The 20,856-nt window shown below is 38.8% G+C and overlaps 1 protein-coding gene across 3 annotated transcripts; it reads right to left on the reverse strand.

Moving 5' to 3' along the window:
- Positions 1 to 1,030: 1,030 nt before the first annotated feature.
- On the reverse strand, positions 1,031 to 20,377 carry LCA5 (lebercilin LCA5). Of its 3 annotated transcripts, none has more exons than XM_073336516.1 (8): positions 20,308 to 20,377; positions 18,958 to 19,338; positions 14,738 to 15,267; positions 12,715 to 12,852; positions 10,912 to 11,008; positions 9,203 to 9,351; positions 7,326 to 7,464; positions 1,031 to 4,972 (listed from the first exon to the last, which is right to left on the reverse strand). In XM_073336516.1, exons 2-8 carry the CDS (start codon positions 19,154 to 19,156, stop codon positions 4,164 to 4,166), a joined length of 2,061 nt encoding a protein of 686 aa, XP_073192617.1. In that variant the 5' UTR covers positions 19,157 to 19,338; positions 20,308 to 20,377; the 3' UTR covers positions 1,031 to 4,163. The 3 variants fall into 3 exon arrangements, with proteins under 3 accessions (XP_073192617.1, XP_073192616.1, XP_073192618.1); XM_073336515.1 differs by lacking the exon at positions 20,308 to 20,377 and adding an exon at positions 20,186 to 20,298; XM_073336517.1 differs by lacking the exon at positions 20,308 to 20,377 and adding an exon at positions 19,813 to 19,858.
- Positions 20,378 to 20,856: the final 479 nt, after the last annotated feature.

Below are 20,856 nucleotides of genomic sequence, written 5' to 3' on the forward strand. Positions count from 1 at the left end.
CAAGAGGAAGGGAAATGTTATTAAGTGACTCACCTTAGTGTACTGGGTACAGTATTATCTTCTTAAAACCGATGTAAAATACTTTTTCATGTAATTAAGCACCAGTTTTGTATCAGAATAGAGAGGGGAATGTCTACGAAAGGTTCACAATCTTAAGAAGTGATCGCCAACATGAAAAGGAACCACAGATGTCCCACTGAAATGACAGGAAAATTCAGTTCAGCAGCATATAATTACAGATTTAGAATTGACCAAGGATTAGCAAAAAGTTCCATATGCTCTTTAATGATCACAGCGGTTACATCATTGTTTTAGGTCTTAGTTGTAAACAAACATCTGCAGCACAGTGCCTTCTAACAGCATGCAGATACTGTCAGTACTCACCTAGAGGTAAGAGATACTTCTGTTCACTCTCTAATGCCATTTCTTGCAACTCCTATTCAACTACTGAGAAGAACCAACTCTCATAAGACCTGACAAAATTCCAATTCACACACCACAATACAATGTTATTCAGGAGAGAAACTGACTACCTCTATCAGCCAGTTAGAATTTTCCTGACATTCTGATCCTGCACCATTAAAGTCAATGGAGCAGATTTGGGCCCTAAGGTAGTTGGTTAGTGAGAAGGAAATCAAGCATGGTCTACCTCTGTATTTTACTTTCTGAATGGGAAATTAAAAAAAATAGTGATTTCATAATTCAGTACCAGATTCTGTTTTCAGAAAAGCTACCCTACACGGAGAATTGTTCATATAGGTCCTGATCCAAAACTCACTGAAATAATGGGAATCTTTCCCTGGATTTCAATGTAAGTTTTGACCTTTAGTTTGTTTTCAGGTATATGTTACTTAGCTTTGTATTTCATTCGGTAAAGTGTGTGCTTTAGATTTGAAAAACACACACATTATGCAGTAAATAAGCATGACCAGTAATTTTGCTACAAAGAAAATCAGCATAAGGATTCATGAAAATCACAAGTCAAGAAAACTGGCTTGCTAAAGACGATCGCCATACAAAAACTTTACTCAAATGCTTTAATAAAAATCATTTTGTTTAAAATCAACATTGTTATGATTGGAATTTTTATACAGAAAACGAATCGGAAGTTACAAAAGCAACTGATGTTACATAATAAATATAACTGGAAATTAATACATATGCGAACAGTACTACAGCATCTCTTTATAAACATTAAAAATGATTATCTCTATGGCATGTTAATTTAACATCTCAATTATAAAATTCTCTTTGCTTTGCATTAAATGAACACATACTAATTATTTATTCTTGCACTAAAAATGTTAAAAGCTGCTTTTTCATGGTAGGAGGATCCAGGCATCTGAGCCTGGCCCTCTCTCTCAGCCCTCTGAGTGTGCCACAAGACACTGGCAGATGTGCTCATAATCTGTCATGACCTTTTGTAAATGTTTGGTTAGAGACATTCATGAAGAAATGCTGTTCTCTTCAAAATTATGTATGGCAGCTGGAATTGAAGATTATAAATCAACAGCCTTATGTATGCACAGCTGGAGATGACAGGCCAGATTCTGGCCCATGTTACAGCACTTTCTGTTGCTGCAGTATTGAAAAAGGGGTGTGAAGTTATTCTAAATGGGAAGGTCAAAGTTTCACTAGCATGAAGAATGCTGGCTTGGTGCTGAGACAGCATAGCTGACTCTCCGACACACCCTCCTGGCTCACCTTGGAAAGGGGGTGTACCAGGAGCATGGTTCAGGGAGACAGGATGACCTGTGCTCCTCTGATCTCCAGGCAACGCAACAGTCCCTTGGGGCTCTTACAAAACTAGCTAAATTTAGAGTAGCTCTGCAGCCAGACTAGTCCCTGGCTTCCAAGAGGATGAGAGAAGCATAAAGGTGGCTTAAAGCCACCTTTGCCTCCCTCTCTCATCAGCTATGCTGAGCACAAGTCAGACACAATTAGAGATCTATTCTAGCCTGATATATCTGGAACCAAACAACTTCTTGAATGACAAGAAATTCTGTTAAGATGTGGAAAAAACTGCTGATCCTGAGATACTTGTTTTCTATGTAGAGTCTTCAGTGACTCACTATAGCATGAGTGCCTTTTACATTGTCTTTTCACCTATTCCTTTATTCTAAGTGACCACCTGTCGTTCCCTGCACAACATATTCCTTTTCATAAAGATGAAATTACATGTGCCTTCCCCTAACATCACAAGGAGGCACTCTGAATGCATCACAGAGAGCAGATGTCAATAGCCAAAGGGAGGTACTCCAAAACAAGGGTAACACACTACTAGCTACCTTCAGATAAAGCACCATATTCCACACCATTTTCCTATGTCAGCTGGCTGGCGTGGGAGTCCAGTGGTTGCTCCCGAATGCAGGCTCTCACATAACAGCACACTGCACCATTAGCCAACTCCTGTGCTTATATTTCTATGCATTTTACATTAAATAAAGCTACGTGTGAACAGTACAGTACTATGCTTTATGCATCACACTATGGAGTCCACTACTAGAGTTGAAAAAAACTTAAGAAAAAACACAAAGCCAGGTATACAAACTCACAAGGTGCCCCCATTAGCAGTTTTGACCATTTATAATTTTCAAGAAATGATTTCCTTCCAATTATTAATTCTTTTTTACATGGAAACTAGATCAACAGCAGGGGTCTGGCCTGGAAGATAAAACAAGTAAACACTGTACTAGTACATACAAAACAGGGCTAAATCACATTGTAAACCCAACTGGAATGATTTAATTAGGAAGGAGAGAGGGAGAGGCAATGGGCTAACTAACTGAGAACGTCTATGGGTTTCTGCAGCATCAGTTCTCTAATAGGCAGTAGGCAACATGTTTCTGTAAAGGGAGAACGAGCAACAATTCCAAATTATAAGAATCTTCTATATTTAAAGCATTTAGGATCTCATTTACAGCACATTTGTCCCAATATATCAGAGCAACTTTTCAGATTCTGAAATCTGTCAACTGATAACATGGATTTATAGAATCTGAGGTTTCAATAACTTTCTGCCATCTCACACAAATATTTGGGTAGGTCATATTTAACAATGCACACTGTTCTCATCTCAATTTTAAAAAAATGTTTGTATGACTTGGAGATAGTCAGATTTTGCAATATTTCTGGAAATTATTTTAAAATATACTGTATTTATTAAGTTTCTCCTAACTCATTATTTAAATTCTCAGCAGTTCATATGTTTTATTTTCAGCGGGGAGTCCAAACCCACTTCAATTAGGAGAAATATGGCTATGGCATAGGTTTTCCCAGAACAGTATTTAGATATGCCACTGCAAAGCTAGCTTACAACAAAAAGGTTGATGGGGCTATGACTCATGGCCTTCCAAACTGTAGGCTGAATTATCCCGCTTCCCTTCATTATCTCTATTATTTTTAGTCCAATTGGGGAAAGCAAACAAGCAAACAAAACCCAGCAGCTATATATAGGACCACTGCATTAACTGAACTGAATCTATTTTGAAGTGTTTGAACAACCCAGTGGAATAATGGCACTGCACAGCCTGGCAGGAGACAAGAGTGTGGAAAGTATCATGGGACCTTTCCACTGCCACAGGCAGAGACTAGTGAGAAAAGTGATGCAGGTCATGTTTGGCTCTAGACAAGCAGGTATAAGTGTTCCCCAACTACTTTCCCTCCCATCCAAATCCATGGAAAAGCATTAGTAGTGGCCTTTTGGAATACCACCAATTTTCCCTGGCAGTTGCACAGATTTGATAGTGGCAAATGCACATACAGAGAGTAGACTGGAACATGAGTAAGGTAGAAATAGTATCACCTCCTGAATGAAGAAGTGAGCAAATACCCAAACCCAGTTACATTATATGGGAGTCCCTCAAGATTGTTGGCTGTGGTATGTAAAAAATAATCACCGCAACTCTTTATCTTCATGGACTGTATTTGGAAAGACACATTAAAAAAAATCTACTGCACAAGGAACCAGACTGGTTAGAGTAGGCCAGACTGGTCTATCTGAATGTGCAGTATATATTTCCTCTATACATATATTTATCGATTGAAATCATCCCTTCATAAGGTTTTTTAATATCTGAAACTTTTCAAATTTTTATATAATAAATACTGTATTAAAATATTTGGATAGCATTTACACACACAAGTTATATAAGAGGTGGTCATCACAGGATTACTTCTTCAATTTCATCTTCAAAAGAATTAACAGCCTTAACTGCTGGCCTGCTTGTTGTGTGCTGTAAACGGTGCCTATTTGAGTTAAAATTTCTTCCTTCACTGAAAAAAAAATCATCATCATCTTTAACTTTATTGCTTTTGCCCGGAGGAAGAGCACTGCCGGAATCATAGTCCGCTTCCAAAGGACTTGAGTCACTGCTTTTAGATGGAAGGATGGTGCTGGCACTACTTCCAAAAAGTTGCTCCATTAAATTAGACTTTTTCTCTTTCTTAGTATTGAAATCTGTATTTTCTTTAGTATTTTCTTCTAAGACAATACTTTTTTGATTAAGCCAGCTTGGCCTCCCGGATCCTTTCCCAAAGGAAGGTACGTAACTACCAAACGTCAAATCATTACTTGAATCTGTAGTTCTAAAATTTTGCCGCTTTTGTCCTTCTGCTTTTGTAGTAACATCATGGCTGTCATATACTGGAAATCCATTAAACAATTTCTCTGTGGTCTCTAAGAACTGGTAAGTTTTCTCATTTTTCTCTAGGGAGTCAGATTTTGATGCTGTATCTATGAGGTGTGCTTGCGAAGCAAGTTTCATACTAATAGTGTTTTGAGTTTCTCTGTCAATTTTATACATTTTAGCCAGCAACAACTCTTTTTTTTGTCGGTCTTCTTCTAGTTTTTCAGTGTTGGGTGTCTCATTTTCAGTTTCATATATTTCTGACTCAATTCTTGCTTCTTCTTCTTTAGCCCATAAAAAGTTATTTTCTTTTTTTCTTCTGTCAAATTCTTCTTTTTTCCACTCTGCATGGAATTTTTTTTAAAAGTTATTTGACATTTTCTAATATTTAAAGCAATTTTTATTTTTTTAAAATCATATATAAAAACAGAACTTTTAAAATTCTTGCAACTAGTACTGGTTTGTTTTTTAAAGAAGTCATTTTTCATAAACCTATTTACAATTAGGCACAGGCCAAATCTTTTATCCTAACTTAAAACAACACTACCATTTTGTAGTGTAGTTGCATTATTCATCTCTTTTAGTAGTTTCATATTCTACTGATTTTATCCTTGCCCGTATTTGAACAGAGATGAATATAACATCATTGATTTTAATAACTCTGACTGACAGAGTGCTTTATAGTTCTCTGTCAACATCACTGACTTCAAGACAACTTTGGAATATACTTATTTTGTGAACTGCTACTGCAAAGTCAACGGGACAACAAAATACAAAGTGAGTAATAATTTTCAATGGTTTGTTTTTCTACGGTAGGCAGCAATTTAAAATATTACCTCTTCCTCACTTGTGTGTCTGCAGGCCATAGTGTGTGTTGAAAATACCTCTGCACAAGCTTTCTGTGCACCATCAAGTGAATATAAAAGATTATTTGCAAAAACAGGACACACCACTTTTCACAGGTACAAATGGCTACATGAGGTGTAAGGGGGCAAAAACCAGGTCCTTCCACATATGAATTGCATGCACAATGGATTCAAGAGTTTGTGGCCAAATGATTCATAGAATCATAGAATACCAGGGTTGGAAGGGACCTCAGGAGGTCATCTAGTCCAACCCCCTGCTCAAAGCAGGACCAATCCCCAATTAAATCATCCCAGCCAGGGCTTTGTCAAGCCTGACCTTAAAAACTTCTAAGGAAGGAGATTCTACCACCTCCCTAGGTAACGCATTCCAGTGTTTCACCACCCTCCTAGTGAAAAAGTTTTTCCTAATATCCAACCTAAACCTCCCCCACTGCAACTTGAGACCATTACTCCTTGTCCTGTCCTCTTCTACCACTGAGAATAGTCTAGATCCATCCTCTCTGGAACCACCTCTCAGGTAGTTGAAAGCAGCTATCAAATCCGCCCTCATTCTTCTCTTCTGCAGACTAAACAATCCCAGTTCCCTCAGCCTCTCCTCATAAGTCATGTGTTCCAGACCCCTAATCATTTTTGTTGCCCTTCGCTGGACTCTCTCCAATTTCTCCACATCCTTCTTGTAGTGTGGGGCCCAAAACTGGACACAGTACTCCAGATGAGGCCTCACCAATGTCGAATAGAGGGGGACGATCACGTCCCTCGATCTGCTCGCTATGCCCCTACTTATACATCCCAAAATGCCATTGGCCTTCTTGGCAACAAGGGCACACTGTTGACTCATATCCAGCTTCTCGTCCACTGTCACCCCTAGGTCCTTTTCCGCAGAACTGCTGCCTAGCCATTCGGTCCCTAGTCTGTAGCTGTGCATTGGGTTCTTCCGTCCTAAGTGCAGGACCCTGCACTTATCCTTACTGAACCTCATCAGATTTCTTTTGGCCCAATCCTCCAATTTGTCTAGGTCCCTCTGTATCCTATCCCTGCCCTCCAGCGTATCTACCACTCCTCCCAGTTTAGTATCATCCGCAAATTTGTTGAGAGTGCAATTGTACACACAAAGTTGCATGCACACACAAGGGCGGTTTTCTGAATATTTACCGATCCAAAAAAGAATTTTCTTGTCTGAATATAAAGTTTTAAGGTAGGTTCAGATTTGAACAAGAACAACCTGACACACGTGTACAGAATGGATCCTCCCGATCAGGAATGTTCTCTGAAGAGTTGGGACATGGACCTTGGTGGTGACAGCACTGACAACAATTTGTACTTGTACTGTACTTTATACCAAGCTTATGAAAACAAACTGCAACACTTGATATTTTTCATCTATATATGGCATAGCATCTCCACTATGAAGAAGTAGGCAGCTGAATTTCAGTGAGGAATGCTGGGAAAAAAAATCTTATTTTTATAGTACGATAGATGAGAGTGTTAATATTAGGACTATTTTACCCCAAGAAACCAGGGGGCAGATTCTCAGTCAGTGCAAACTGTCCACTGACTTTTTTTCATGGATATTTTTTTCAGCTGTGGTTCTCCACAGTTGGTATTTGGCTTGTCTTGGGGCAGCAACAGCAGGGCACAGGAAGGAGGTTACTTTGTATCCCTTCAAATTTTCTGTTTTGACCTTGTTCACATTAAATCATTTATCCTTTTTAGTGGTTTTCCCTTTCCAGAATCAATTTGTTGTTTTCAAGAGAAGCGTTATAAGCCTCATTTGATTGGTATTTTGTTTTGTCTAGATTTTCCAGCTTGGCAATAGCCACAGTTTTCTTACCGTCACATAGTTTCTGGGCTTTCTCCTCTAAAGCCTGCAGTTCTTGGTCATGTTTCAATTTCTCCTCCATCTCCCTGTTCTGTTCTTGCCTTAGATGCTCTGCTTGTTCTTTCCATTCTTTTTTCTGAATTTCCTGTTCCTGACGTAAATTGATAAAAGAAAGTGTGATAAAAAATTTCTGCAAGAGCTTTTTTTGTTTATTGTTAAACATCAAGTCTTCCAAATCGGAATGATATTAAAGACTTCAATGAAGCCACTCCAGTTTACCTCAGCTGGGGAAATGGCCCTAAAACGGTTATCAGACCTAACATGGTCTTAAGTACTTGCAAACCATCAACTTGATTTTGTATGGCGTCTTTAATAAAAACTGCATCCTGCAATGCTTCATACTAAAATTTATTTGTTCTGTGTTTGTATAGCACCTTGCACAATGAAGTCCTGGTCCATTGGGAATGGCAAACCGGGAATGGCAAACTACGGCCGGGAATGGCAAACCACGGCCACTGGGAGCTGCAGGGGCTGTGCCTACGGACGGTCAACGTAAACAAAATGTCTCACAGCCTGCTAACGGATTATCCTGATGGGCTGTGTGCCAAAGGTTGCCGACCCCTAGCCAAGGCAGATCATCCAAATCTACTACATTTTAAAGGACTCATGCACCCAAGTTTATAGATAACGGAGAAGATTTTAGAACTGAAGATCTAGGAATCAAACTGCCAACCCTGAAAAAGCTTCAGCTGCTGCAGAAAACAGCAACACAGGCCTACCAAGAGCACCACCCTAATGCTCTACCTGCTGAATTGATTCCCAGCTGCACAGAGAGACATATTCAAGATTTCAGTCCTGGTAATCAAAACTCCTCCTTGAAATTGATCCAAGCAACTTTAGGGAACCACTTCTCTCTCTGACATCATGACTTCCTGAATCACTACTTTCTTCTGAATTAACAGAATGGTCAACTACAAGGATAAAAACCTGTGAATGAGGAAACAAGGCTTTCCAAATATGGAATTTCCTTCTGGCAGAGATCAGAATGACCATGAATCTCAATGCTTCCTAAGCTAAAAGTTACACTTTTCTTTAAGCTTAGTTTTCCCACAATTGGAAAGAAAATATTACAAATGTGGGGAGGGAAAGGAACAGGAGATCCTTGTGGATATTTCACTTTTAAGCAAAGTCCGATGTATTCCATGATTCTACAGCTACGGAATTTACAGCAGACTTGGTAGTCTCTACCTTACTAAACGTAGACCTTCTTGCAGCTCCTCAGTGCATAAGTTACAATTCTCATACCCTTTAAACATTTGTACAGTGAATGCAAGTAGATCTACGGAGGTGAGCTAATCACCTTACACTTCACTTTAATTTTGGCCTTATGGCTCAAAAGTATTAAAAATCAGTGAGATACTATTTTATAATGAAGATGTTAACAGCAAGAAACATTGGGACAAAATTAACAGAAATATATTTCATGCTTTACATATGGGAGCAGGATTTGGACACTAGTGCAATGGGACAAAGCACTAAAATCCATGATTGTGGAAAAAGGCTGGAAGTAAAAAGTAAACCATAATTAAGGCTCAGCAAAAATACTGAGAACAAGAGACTACTCAAATATCTAGACTAGAAATAGAAAAGGAGAAAAACCAAAATGTCAAGTCAGTAGGGATTACAGTGAAATGATAAAAGGTAATTAAAAGAAGCAGAGCAAGTTAATGATAGTCAACAGGATTCAAACAGGGTCATGTAAAACTGTAATTTGGTCTGAGCGCCTAATCATTTTCCTAAGATATGAGGATGTCTTTCCTAAAATATAAATTAGACCTTAGGAAATGTAGCTTCTTAGCTGGATTATTTGGAACTATAAAATAACTCACCATTCTGAGAAGTATCTCATCTTCTTTCTGATCTGTTACATAAACAGAAACAAACTCCGGTGGTGGAGGAAATTGTATTGGTGAGAAGTACCCACTAGTCTGTACTCCTTTTGTAGTCTGGATTCCTTTTTTAGTATTCTGGCTAGTGGCTGTAATGAATATATACAAAAACAAAGCAAGTCACATTTTAATTTTTTTCATAAAGGAGCACTTGTGGCACCTTAGAGAAGACCCATTTTTTTTTAAATGGTCATCTTTGCATCTCATGAATTTATACCTAGGAGCTAATAGTATTCCTATAACTTAGAACAATACATAAAAGCATCCTGATCTAGTGAAGATCAGCAGGTTGTTGGTTTTTTTTTTAGTGTGGCTGATCTCTATTTAAGAAAAAAAGAAAAGAAAATTCTATGTCCATTTTGATGAAATTTTGAAGCAAAAACAATTATTTGAAAGGACAAAAAATAAATCCACACAAAACAAAGTGTTACATGTTTCTGAAAGTATCTTAAAGTCAAAGTACCTCATAATTAGGGCCAATGGGAACCTGTGGGAAATATTGCCAAATTCTAAGGAGCTTTCCCGAGATTCTGGGGAAGTGTTTGGAAAATTCTGAAGATATTTCTAAGAATCCCCAAATAATATGTTATTTAAATCTACTGAATGGGTCTTTAAAAAAATCCCCCTTGGATACCTTTTCCCCACAATCTGCCAATGGTCTAGATTTTGTCTATTTTCCTTTCCTCACAGATGCTCCTTCTAGAGAAACAAAAAGACCAAGTTTAATATTATAGGATAGTCTATTGCTTGCATTTTTGAGACTTGCAACCATGTCTCGGTGGAATGGCCTTTCAAATTAATCTAAGTATACTGGATGATGCATAATAACAGGATATTTCCATTAAAGGGATCACCCATGAAATGGTTTAAAGTATTGACATCAAAACCTTCTTAAAATGCTACAGATGAAGTGAGCTGTAGCTCACGAAAGCTTATGCTCAAATAAATTGGTTAGTCTTTAAGGTGCCACAAGTACTCCTTTTCTTTTTACAGAAAACACTGTTTGCCTTACTCCCGGTGAGTAATCTTACTAATTCAGTGAGAGTGGATCTGGCCCTATATATACAAGTAAAACAAGGTTTCAGTCTGCCTGCAGGTTCAGGAAGATATCAGTACACTGGTTTGCATTTGAAAAATTATCTTCAGTCAGATGGACTGTACTTCTTTTTTCAATGCATACTTAAATTCTGCTCTATTAACTGAAGTTAGCAAAAATTCAGAGAAACCCCTAAATCCACACAGTTATGTGGAATGACAGCATATTTCCAGTGCGTCTAATTATAATCAAGCTACCTGCTTGATTACTAGATGTGATTTAATAGCAAACTATTTCTAAACAAAGCTCTTTTTTCCTCCCATGAACATCTGGGATAATGTACATTGCTGAATTGAGAGCGTACAGCCCTAGTGGTTTTGTAGGGGGTATGGTGGCTTCATTGTACTATTATTAGGGGACAGTCAAATAACTAATGACATGCATTGTAATTTTTGTTTTGACTGCTGTGTTTTACAGAGAGTGAAGAATTCCACAGCCTGGGACAGGACCTGGAAGGGTCAAAATGAAACAAACACTTAATGGCTTGAACACTGAAAAACAATAGAGTCTATTTGGTGGTAGCTTTTCTGTTTATATCCTCTTTTTAAATTACCTTTTTTCCTTTGTGTAACATCTGTGTCTTTTTTAGGCGATGGCTTCAACATACGGTTAGCATATATATTTTTTGCATCAAGTTCTCTCTCTTTTTCCTGATAATGAATGAGGTAGAGACAGCAAAGTTAAATTAATAAAGTTACATCAACTTATATTTAACAGCCATTGAAATAAATTGTGGCAAGGCTAAGTAACTGTGTAGTTTAAAGGAAAATTATATATATTTTGTTCATTCTTCATTGAATAAGTTCCTTGATTATTCAGCACAATGTTTAAAGAGAACGTTCAAATTCTTAATTCTTTAAATCACATTTCGATGTACATGGTTTCCTCCCCTCTCAAAAAATCAGCTGATTGCCAAAATAGTCTCTAACATTTAGTATTGTATCTTTGAACTAAGATAAAACTGAAGGTCAAAATTTTCATACAAAGGTGCTTAAAATTTTAGAAATCTAAATTACAGATGCATGTGTGTACCATGTTAATTTTCTGTATTATACTAGGTATAAAAAAAAATCATATTAGCATTACTACCAGCTAGTGGACTGGGCAGTAACTCTGACAAGCAAGATCCGCTATACTACAGCTTTGGCAGCACTGTCAGAATTGGCCCTGGGTGTATTGTTCAGAAAGAGAACACAGCTGAGAACATGGAAAATGCAAGTACCATAATTTTTATGATGGTCAGCTTTGGGGATATAGGCCCTGTTTCCACAAGGTAGTTAGTACATCCTTATGTAAGTAAGTATATGAGTAGTCCCTTTGACTTCAGTGCTTAAATATCTTGTTGAATTGGAGCCATAAAGAATATCTTTGGAGCAATGCAGAGATTAAAATTGATCCTGTTGTGAGAAAAATGCCATTTTTTTGCCTTGAGCCATATACAAATACTGGGATATATTCCTCTCACATGGCTCTTACTAAAAAGAACATAGAAATGAATGTTGCCTAACCAGGAATACTGAATGTTCGTTAATAAATAGTGCTGGGATTCTTCTGATCATGAATGTATTTTTCAACTTATCGTAGTCTTCTTTAAAGGAACACTGTCAACTTAAGACCCATTTATTTGAAACTAGCAGTTTATTTAACTTTACTGTTAACACTTTGATTACTGAAAATTAAAGTTTTAAAAACCCTATTTACTTTTCACAGCAAATGCCAGATACTTTTAATTTCTCTCAGATTGGGCAGTTAACATTACTTAAATCAGTTTCACTTTTATATCCCCCAAGGTGTTTAGCTGTTTAAAAACAACTTCTTCCAGTGGAACTAAAAGTCATGGAAACATTTCTATCAACCGTAGGTTTCGTGAAACCTTTTTACACAATCTATATTTTGGTCCAAATCTGAACTGACAGCTTCTCTTTCAGGAAGTACTGACTAAGTTAGTACTAAATAATACTGTGCATTATGATTTTTAAAACAATGGTTCTTATAGCCTAATTTTAGAACCTGTATGCCTAAAACGAGCAAGTAATTGCGTGTGCAGATAAAGTAAAAATGCATGCCAATTGCCAGTATGCATGTGCAATTACTCAATCTATCCTTTTCCTACCTAATGCAAATAATAAATAATGATGACTGACATTAACACATTCCCTTTCATACAGGTATTCCAGAATCAGAGTTTAGAAGATTAAATTTAAAAAACAGAGAGTGAACCCATATGCAGAAAAATGAAGTTAATTTTGCAAGGAATGATTTAAGTAAACTTGAAATATTTCAATAATAAAGTACTCCCACAGCTAAAAATGCCTTAAAGTGGCTGGAGTTTAATATTACAGTACATGATTTTTACCTTTAGCTTTTGATTTAGTTGTTGAAGCTCTTCTTGGAGAGCTTTATTTTCTTCTTGGGCCTCATGTACCTTTTTTTTCTCAGATTGCAACTGTCGATGGAAACTGCTGTTATTCAGCTCAAGGTTTTTCGCCAAATCCTGCAGTTCATATGATGATAGAATGTTTAAAAAACAGCAATTTTTAAAAATAAACAAACAAAATATATAAAAATACTATTTGAGGGTCAACCTGACTCTGCCTCTAGTATGGTACAGAGGCCATTTGGCTTTGTGTCCACAGCAACTTGATCAAATCCAGAAGTTAATCGGTTGGTGCCCAACCTCACCTCACCCACATACAGGGAGATAACTCTGAGGAGGCACTGGGCATTCACAATACCTCCCGGATTCTGTATGCTATTGGACACAGAGGCCATGTGACCCAAAATAGGGCTCTCAAACTGGCATATTAGAAATAAAAAAAAATCCCCATGAAAAACTGGGATAAGAATAAGGAGGAGAAGACATCCTCACAATGATTTCTCAACCTTCCTTTAACCATTTTTTGTGGAGGTTTAATTTTGGTGGATCCTATCCTTGTGATAGCTGTTTAACGTGAACAGCATATAATGGCACTGTGAGGAAGCAGAAAAATATCCAGAGTGCCTTTAAAGAAAAAAATCACTTTTATCTCACCGGGGATCACAAGTGCTAAAATGCCTTAAACCATAGAATCGTAGGACTGGCAGAGACCTCGAGAGGTCATCTTGTCCAGTCCCTTGCACTCAAGGCAGGACTAAGTATTAGTAGACTATCCCTGACAGGTGTTTGTCTAACCTGCTCTTAAAAACCTCCAATGATGGAGATTCCACAACCTCCCTACGCACTGGAATGAATTGCCTAACTATCCTGACAGGTTTTTCCTAATGTCCAACCTAAATCTCCCTTGCTGCAAGTTAAGCCTGTTGCTTCTTGTCCTATTCTCAGAGGTTAATGAGAACTACTCTTCTCCCTTCTCCTTGTAAAAACCTTTTCTGTACTTGAAAACTGTTATCATGTCCCCCCTCAGTCTTCTCCTCTCCAGACTAAACAAACCCAGTTTTTTCAATCTTCCATCAGAAGGTTTATAATGCTTGGAATTTTTTTTTTAAATAATTATACCATCTCTGTAATTTTTTTTACCTTAAATTTCCTACATAGGGACTCAATCTTAACGCCATCTTAACATGTCAAATATGAGTATAAATACCAGACAAAAACAAACACCACACATAACTGCTAGACAGTTAAGTTACTCTTATAATGTTACAGGACCAATATAAAAATAGTTTTGACTTAAAAAGGCTTTTTTTCTTTCCCATGGATATATAGTTTTGCTGACTAGAATGCAAACATTATGCACAAAATTCCCAAAATAAATACCTACTGTCCATATATCTATAACATGAGATAACTTTGAATAAAATTATGATAATTCTTTGAGGCTGACGCAGCAGCCAGCTATACAGAATAACCAAACATTGCATGGATGCAGAGTTATATTAGTTTTTAAGAGAATTTGTTTTAAAAAATATAATGTATTTTGTAGAACTTCAGCATAATATCCTCTAAAATCCCTGAGGCTCTTCCTCTTATACATACTACCTAGTCAAGCAGCATAAACTAGATTATGAAAAATTAAATTAGCTGCATGCCTATCTGGAAGTTATTGCTAAATTGATTAGCATCTAGTTTAAAAATGCCAACTCTATAATATAAGCACATAAGATAAAACATACCAGTAACCAACATTATTAATAAACACATACATACAGTATACTGCACACATTGTAAAATGATTGTGCAGTCATGTACAAACAATTTACATGGTGTTACTTATTTGCAGTAGAAACCATTTTCCATTCACCCTACTGCTGTAAAAATGGATAATACAAATTAACGTAGGACACTCATACTGGAAAGAAGCATTCCTACTTGATTTGTTAAATTAAATTGTTAAATTAAAAAAAAGTGTGGGTGGGGGAAGTCAGGAAAGTTATCTCACCTTAATTCTTTTCTCACTCTCATCCAGTCTGTTCTCTGCTGAGGCTAGCTTCTTTGCCAGTTCATCTCGTTCAGCTAAGTGCTTATCTTCAGAAAGCTTTTTCAATTTTTGCAAAGAATTTTTTGTCCTGTACAGTTCATCCTCTGAATCTTTCAGTCTTCTCTCAGTTGTGCGTTCTCTCTCTTGAGATTTTCGTAAGCGCTCCCTTAATATTCTAATCTCATTGTTATGTTGCGCGAGGAGCTGAGAGATTTCATTTTCTGTATCTTCAAACTTATTCAAGGCTTTCTCCTGCCTGTACTGAAGCCTCTTCAGTGCCCTGTTTTCTTTCTGCAGCTCATCTAGTTTGATGTGGAGTTCAGTTAGTTCATTCCGAAGCTCATTGATTTTTAGCAGCCTGGCAGAAAGAACCCTTTTTGTCACAAGATCTATATCTTTTGTAGGAGAATCGCTATTGAGGCTCTGGGAGCGAAAACCCCACCTTCTCCCTCTTTTGGCTGGTGCATATTTGGAAACTGGTTTTTTAGTGGCTTTAAAAAAAAAAAGGCAGATTTTACTGTAAGGAACTAGGCAAGGCCCATTGCTATTTTCTTCTATATAAGCAGGCATCTTCCTTGAAATAAAGCCCTTTTCTCCTGAGAGATTTTTTTAAATACCTATATCATGGTGGTTTTCTTTAGAAAAATCAAACACAAAAATGTTTATTCTCATTTTCATAGCTACAAGATAGAGATTTATGTTTACGATACACTACAAAGCTGCTATATACTTTGATTTTCTTCTTACTCTGACTTTGAAACCAATTATGCTGCTTGCAACCATCAGAGTGAAATTATAAAGTAATCATCTGTAGTAGTTATATTTTTGTTCACTAATTTCAGATTTCATTATAAGTGTTTTAAATAGAAATACTGTATCTCTGTACACATTTAAAATGGTAATCATAGAGCTTCAGCTAGCTTTGTAGCAAGCATGCTGCAATTTTATTAGATACATTCAAAAGTACATATATAGTATTTCTGGAAACCTGCTACTGTACTTGCTATAAAGACTATGACAACTATGGGTCCATTGCAGTTAGAAACAAAGTTCTAAACCCTATGAAAATTTGTTCTTCTCTGATAAATTTTAGTTTCGTCACATAGAATATCAGGGTTGGAAGGGACCTCAGGAGGTCATCTAGTCCAACCCCCTGCTCAAAGCAGGAGCTATCTCCAATTTTTGCCCCAGATCTCTAAGTGGCCCCCTCAAGGATTGAACTCACAACCCTGGGTTTAGCAGGCCAATGCTCAAACCACTGAGCTATCCCTCCCCCCTTTATAAAAACATGTTATTTTCCAAGGAGCATCTTCATTTTAGTATTAATAGATATTAATCCCAATTAATTTAAAATATTATTTGTATGTGTGTTTCATATATACAACATAAGAATAATTTTTAAAGTGATTTGGGATTAGTGTAGGTATATATAATTTTAATATATAAAAATATACTAATTGTATTTATACACACACACACATATATATAAGCTTAGCTTTGGTCTTTTTACATTGCTCAAATCATAAGGCAGAAGGCAAATAACCCATTGAAAAACTGTCATTTAGAGAACTGAACATATGCAGTTATTACTGAACTAATGCAGAATAGCCTTTAGAAGCAACATATTGGATGCCATCCTATGCCTGCCATTGCAGCTTCTGAATCATGAAACTGGTGTACAGCAGAAACACACTACAATACACAAATCAGGTATTAGCTAAGAGGAAGCAAGCACTATCTCCTCTATTTTCCTTTTGGCACTTACTGTATCTCCTCTATTCTACAGACAGCATTCAGTGGCAAAACAGCAGCTTTTCAATCTTTTCTTAGTTTTCTCCTAAGCATTTCACACACACACACATCCAATATTTCTGATACTCAGTTTTCCACAGCTTGATCATATACAATACTTAGTTTTCCTTTTATCTAGAGAGCATTTGGCACATTCATTCAGCTATGAAAGGATTAGGTAATAATTATACCACAGGGCAAACCCCTTGCTTCCACCTATTTAAATCTACCAATATAGATTTTATTTTCCAATCCTTATCAAGCACTCCAAAGTCTCACATATGGTTTTGCACTTTTGACCATCTGTATGAATCTGAGAACGAAAGGTTGATGTGGTGATCCTGTCAAATGTCTTTCAGAAATGGCATGTACTCGTTCATGTCAACAGATACATTCAGTTTTTGCCACAAAACCTCAACAACCATCCTCTTTCCTCCACAGCATATTGCAACAAAACCATGGTGATTTTGTTTCCCAGAGACCTACATGTGAAGCTAACATACAAACAGGCAAGGGAACTTGACACTCCTTAGCAGAGCTGAATTGAGCACCATGTCACTGCAAATAGGCCAACAAAGAAAGAGGGTTTGAGGCCATGATCCATGGGCAGTTCATTGATTTGAGGCCTCATTATGATCTAATTGGACCTCATGCACAATGAAGGCCACAGAATTTCACAGAGTGATTCTTGCAGCGAGCAAGATATTGTGCAGATATTCGCAAAAAGAAAAGGAGTACTTGTGGCACCTTAGAGACTAACCAATTTATTTGAGCATGAGCTTTCGTGAGCTACAGCTCACTTCATCAGATGTTTACCGTGGAAACATCTGATGAAGTGAGCTGTAGCTCACGAAAGCTCATGCTCAAATAAATTGGTTAGTCTCTAAGGTGCCACAAGTACTCCTTTTCTTTTTGCGAATACAGACTAACACGGCTGTTCCTCTGAAACCTGTGCAGATATTGTACCATATGCATATATTTGGGGACTATTATATTGACTTTATGAATGTTATCTCACCCTTATAAAAAATGATCTGCAAAAGGAACTAAAAATCCTGGGACAAGTAAACAACTTGAAAGTACCACCACAGCTAGGGAGAATTGAGAAAACAAAAGACAGTGTAGGGTATAAAGACTAAGAGTAAATGGATTGGAGACCCTCATTTTGATCCAGTCAAAAGACATGAACCTTTGTGCAAACCTTGCTGAAAGGTTGGAGAGACTGGAACCTACAAGGGTCTGCACATGACTGAGGCAGGCTTAAGTATGTGTTTAGACCTTTCATTTTTTGTTTTCTCTCTGCATTGCTTTTGTCCTTAAATAAAAGTACTTTGCTTTGGAAGAGTTGTTTCATTACTTGCAACCACTTGCATACACTGTCCATAGCCCCTTTGAGAGAAAGCAAAGCACAGGTGCTGGATTCCAATCAGGCCTGCTGGAATAATCACAGTGAAGTACAGGGGCTGCAGCCTAAAACCCCAGTCAGAAGGGAGAGGGATTCACATCTCTGCCAAAAGAGACGTGAAGGCTAGAGTCCTGAGACTTGAGGGCACTCCTTGAGCAGACCAGAAGGGTCAGAGAAACTGTGAGACTCATAACTTCTGGCTGAGATAGAGTCTATCTTTTAGAAAGACAGGATATAGTGTAACTTAAACTGGAAGTTGTGTGCAAAAGCTCAGTATAAGCAGCCAAAACTCAGCATAGAGGCTGTTCAGACATTATCCACCTTAGGAGCTGCAGAGTTATCCTCTTCTCACTTCTTGCTGGGTGGGGAGTAAGTTCCATTACCTCCACAATCCCAGTCAGCAAAGCAGTTTACCAGGGAATTGGGGTGGGGGTGTGTTGGTAAGGGAGATGGGAGTGGAATGAATTTTAAACTTTGGAGAATAATAATTTAAAAACACTTTATTTTTGAAGCTCCAAGGATGGAAATATAAATATTTCTTTTGAGAAAGAACACACTGCATATAACTACAATGGAAAGTCTAGTAAAACATATATCCATAACAAAGATCTTTGGGGCATTTTGTCCAAGAAATTATAAATATTCTTCCCTGGATTTAAGTACTATATATACACTGTATAACAAGGGTTTGCTTCAAGAAATCCAATGACAACCTTGGGAACATAAGCAGATCTGAAGTTCTATTGCAATTAGAGGATGGGACCAGAACAGAATTCACTTGTCTTTTTATTTCATGTCAGAAAAAATAAATAATTCTAAAATTAAGTTTAGCAGAATTTTATAGACAAAGGTTAATTTGAGTTATCAAAATAAAAGTTACAGACCACTTAAACATAAAATAATTTATATTTTCTTCCCTCAAAGTTTAAAATACTGCTGACACTTGTAGACTGTTTCGGGGTGCCACGTTTTGTGATCTACTTACCTTGGTAATGCACAAGGCTGCTCAGTGTCTGTGTTTTGTGATCTTTTTTCCCATGGCTTGTAGACTGAGAGCTTAGTGAAAGTGATTGGTCAGAGGCATGAGATGCATTATCTTCATCTGAATAGTAGGAGTTGCTATTTTTATCACCATCGGATGTTCTGTCATGGTCAGAATCCAAGCTCCTTCTTCTTTCTCCCATTTTTCAAATCACAGTTGTTCAGATTTTTCTCAAAGAATGTTCATTTTGACAGGGAAGAACTTAGTAGTAGTTATAGGTAAAACTGTTGGCTCCTTTCCAAATCTTTTTTATCCTCATGTTCAGAACCTGAGCTCTTGGCGTTCATTTTAGCAATCAGGGGCCATCATTCATAATGCATTTTTCTACAACAGTTAAAAAAAAAAAAAGAAACTGAGAATATTTTAGTGGTTCAGCTTTTAGATTTCACATAGAAAACCCCCCAGAAAGGGCAAGATAATTCAGGATTCCCACAGTCTCATGTCAAACATGTTTGACAAATGTGTATCCCCTTGTCAATTATGTGAACAGGAATAGCTATCGCTCTGGGAATTGCTCAATAGCCTTTTTGGGTATTGCACACAAAAACACCCTTCCCCACCACCCAAAACAATGAAATGGGTTTAAGCATTATGTTGTTCCACATTATAAAAAGCGATAAAAAGATAATATTTGGACCACAACACTGATGACAGAATTCTTAAAATGTGGACCCAGAGTTGAGGATCACAGGCTTTGGGGTATTTTGTTTTCACAGTAACACTCTGCAAGACTAATGCCAGACACAAAAACTAGTGAGGAGACCCTCTGGAAATAGCTGATGCCCAGTAAATGCCGACCTAGGCCTGAAGAGTTCTGGGCACAGCAAGGGACAGACAGACGTGAAACACAAGGAAGTGGCTCTTATCCCAGCTAGTGACGGTGCTGATGGAAAATCAGCAGCCCTGACCCCCCAGCCCCTCCCTCACTCCCAGCCCCAGCCCCCTTCCTCCTCCCTCAAGCCCCCTTACCCCTCCTCCCCACTCCCAGCCCCCCTCCTCAAACCTCGTCCCCGCTCCCCTCCCGCCCCATCCCGTCCTAACTCCCTCCACCCCACTCCCAGTCCTTCCCATCCCCCACACCCCATTCGCCGACCCCCCTCCCCGATCCCACCCCCGCCCCTTGCAATGAAGCCGGGTCACTACGAGGCTCTGCCCAGCCCCCGCCCGGTACCTAGTGCCGCCGGCTCCGCGCCGCATCCCCTCCCAAGCCGACCCCCCCCCCCGCCCCAGGCCGTTGGCGGGCCCGGGCTGCGCTGCGCTTAAAGGGGCCGCCGCCCGTCTCGGGATATTTACAACGGGTTCCAGGGCAACGGGGAATGGGCGGGGCGGGCGACCGGATACGAAGCCACCCGTTGATTGCCCGTCCTGCCAAATCACCAGTGCGTAGCCCGTCGCTGCTCCTGATTGGCTTCGGGGCTTCCTATTGGCCGGGGGTTGGTGGAAGCTGCGCGGGGGGGGCTGTTGATTGGCTATTGTGCAAGAGTCTCGAAGTGTGAACTCTGGCCTCTATGGGAGGGGGGAGAAGAGGAGGAGGGCGAGGGCGAAGGCGAGGGCGCGGGCGCAGTGCCGGGGCAGGGCGGCTGAGGCTGGGCCGAGGAGTCGAATGCTACCCTCGGCGCTCCGAGCGGTGCCCTGGAGCCCGCCTGGCAGGTCGTGCCCCGCTGCACCATGGCTACAGCAGCGCCCCTCCGCCCCGGGAACGCTGTGGGGCTGCCCCGCGGACAAGCCAGACTGACAGACCGGGTCCACCAGTACAACTTTTGTGGAGACCTACCCAGTGTGATCAGCCCCAGCCTGGCCTGCCAGACCGCTCCCTCTGGGATAAAGGCCTACCCCGCACAA

Source organism: Lepidochelys kempii, chromosome 3, assembly GCF_965140265.1.
Source record: "Lepidochelys kempii isolate rLepKem1 chromosome 3, rLepKem1.hap2, whole genome shotgun sequence".
NCBI lineage: Eukaryota > Metazoa > Chordata > Testudines > Cheloniidae > Lepidochelys > Lepidochelys kempii.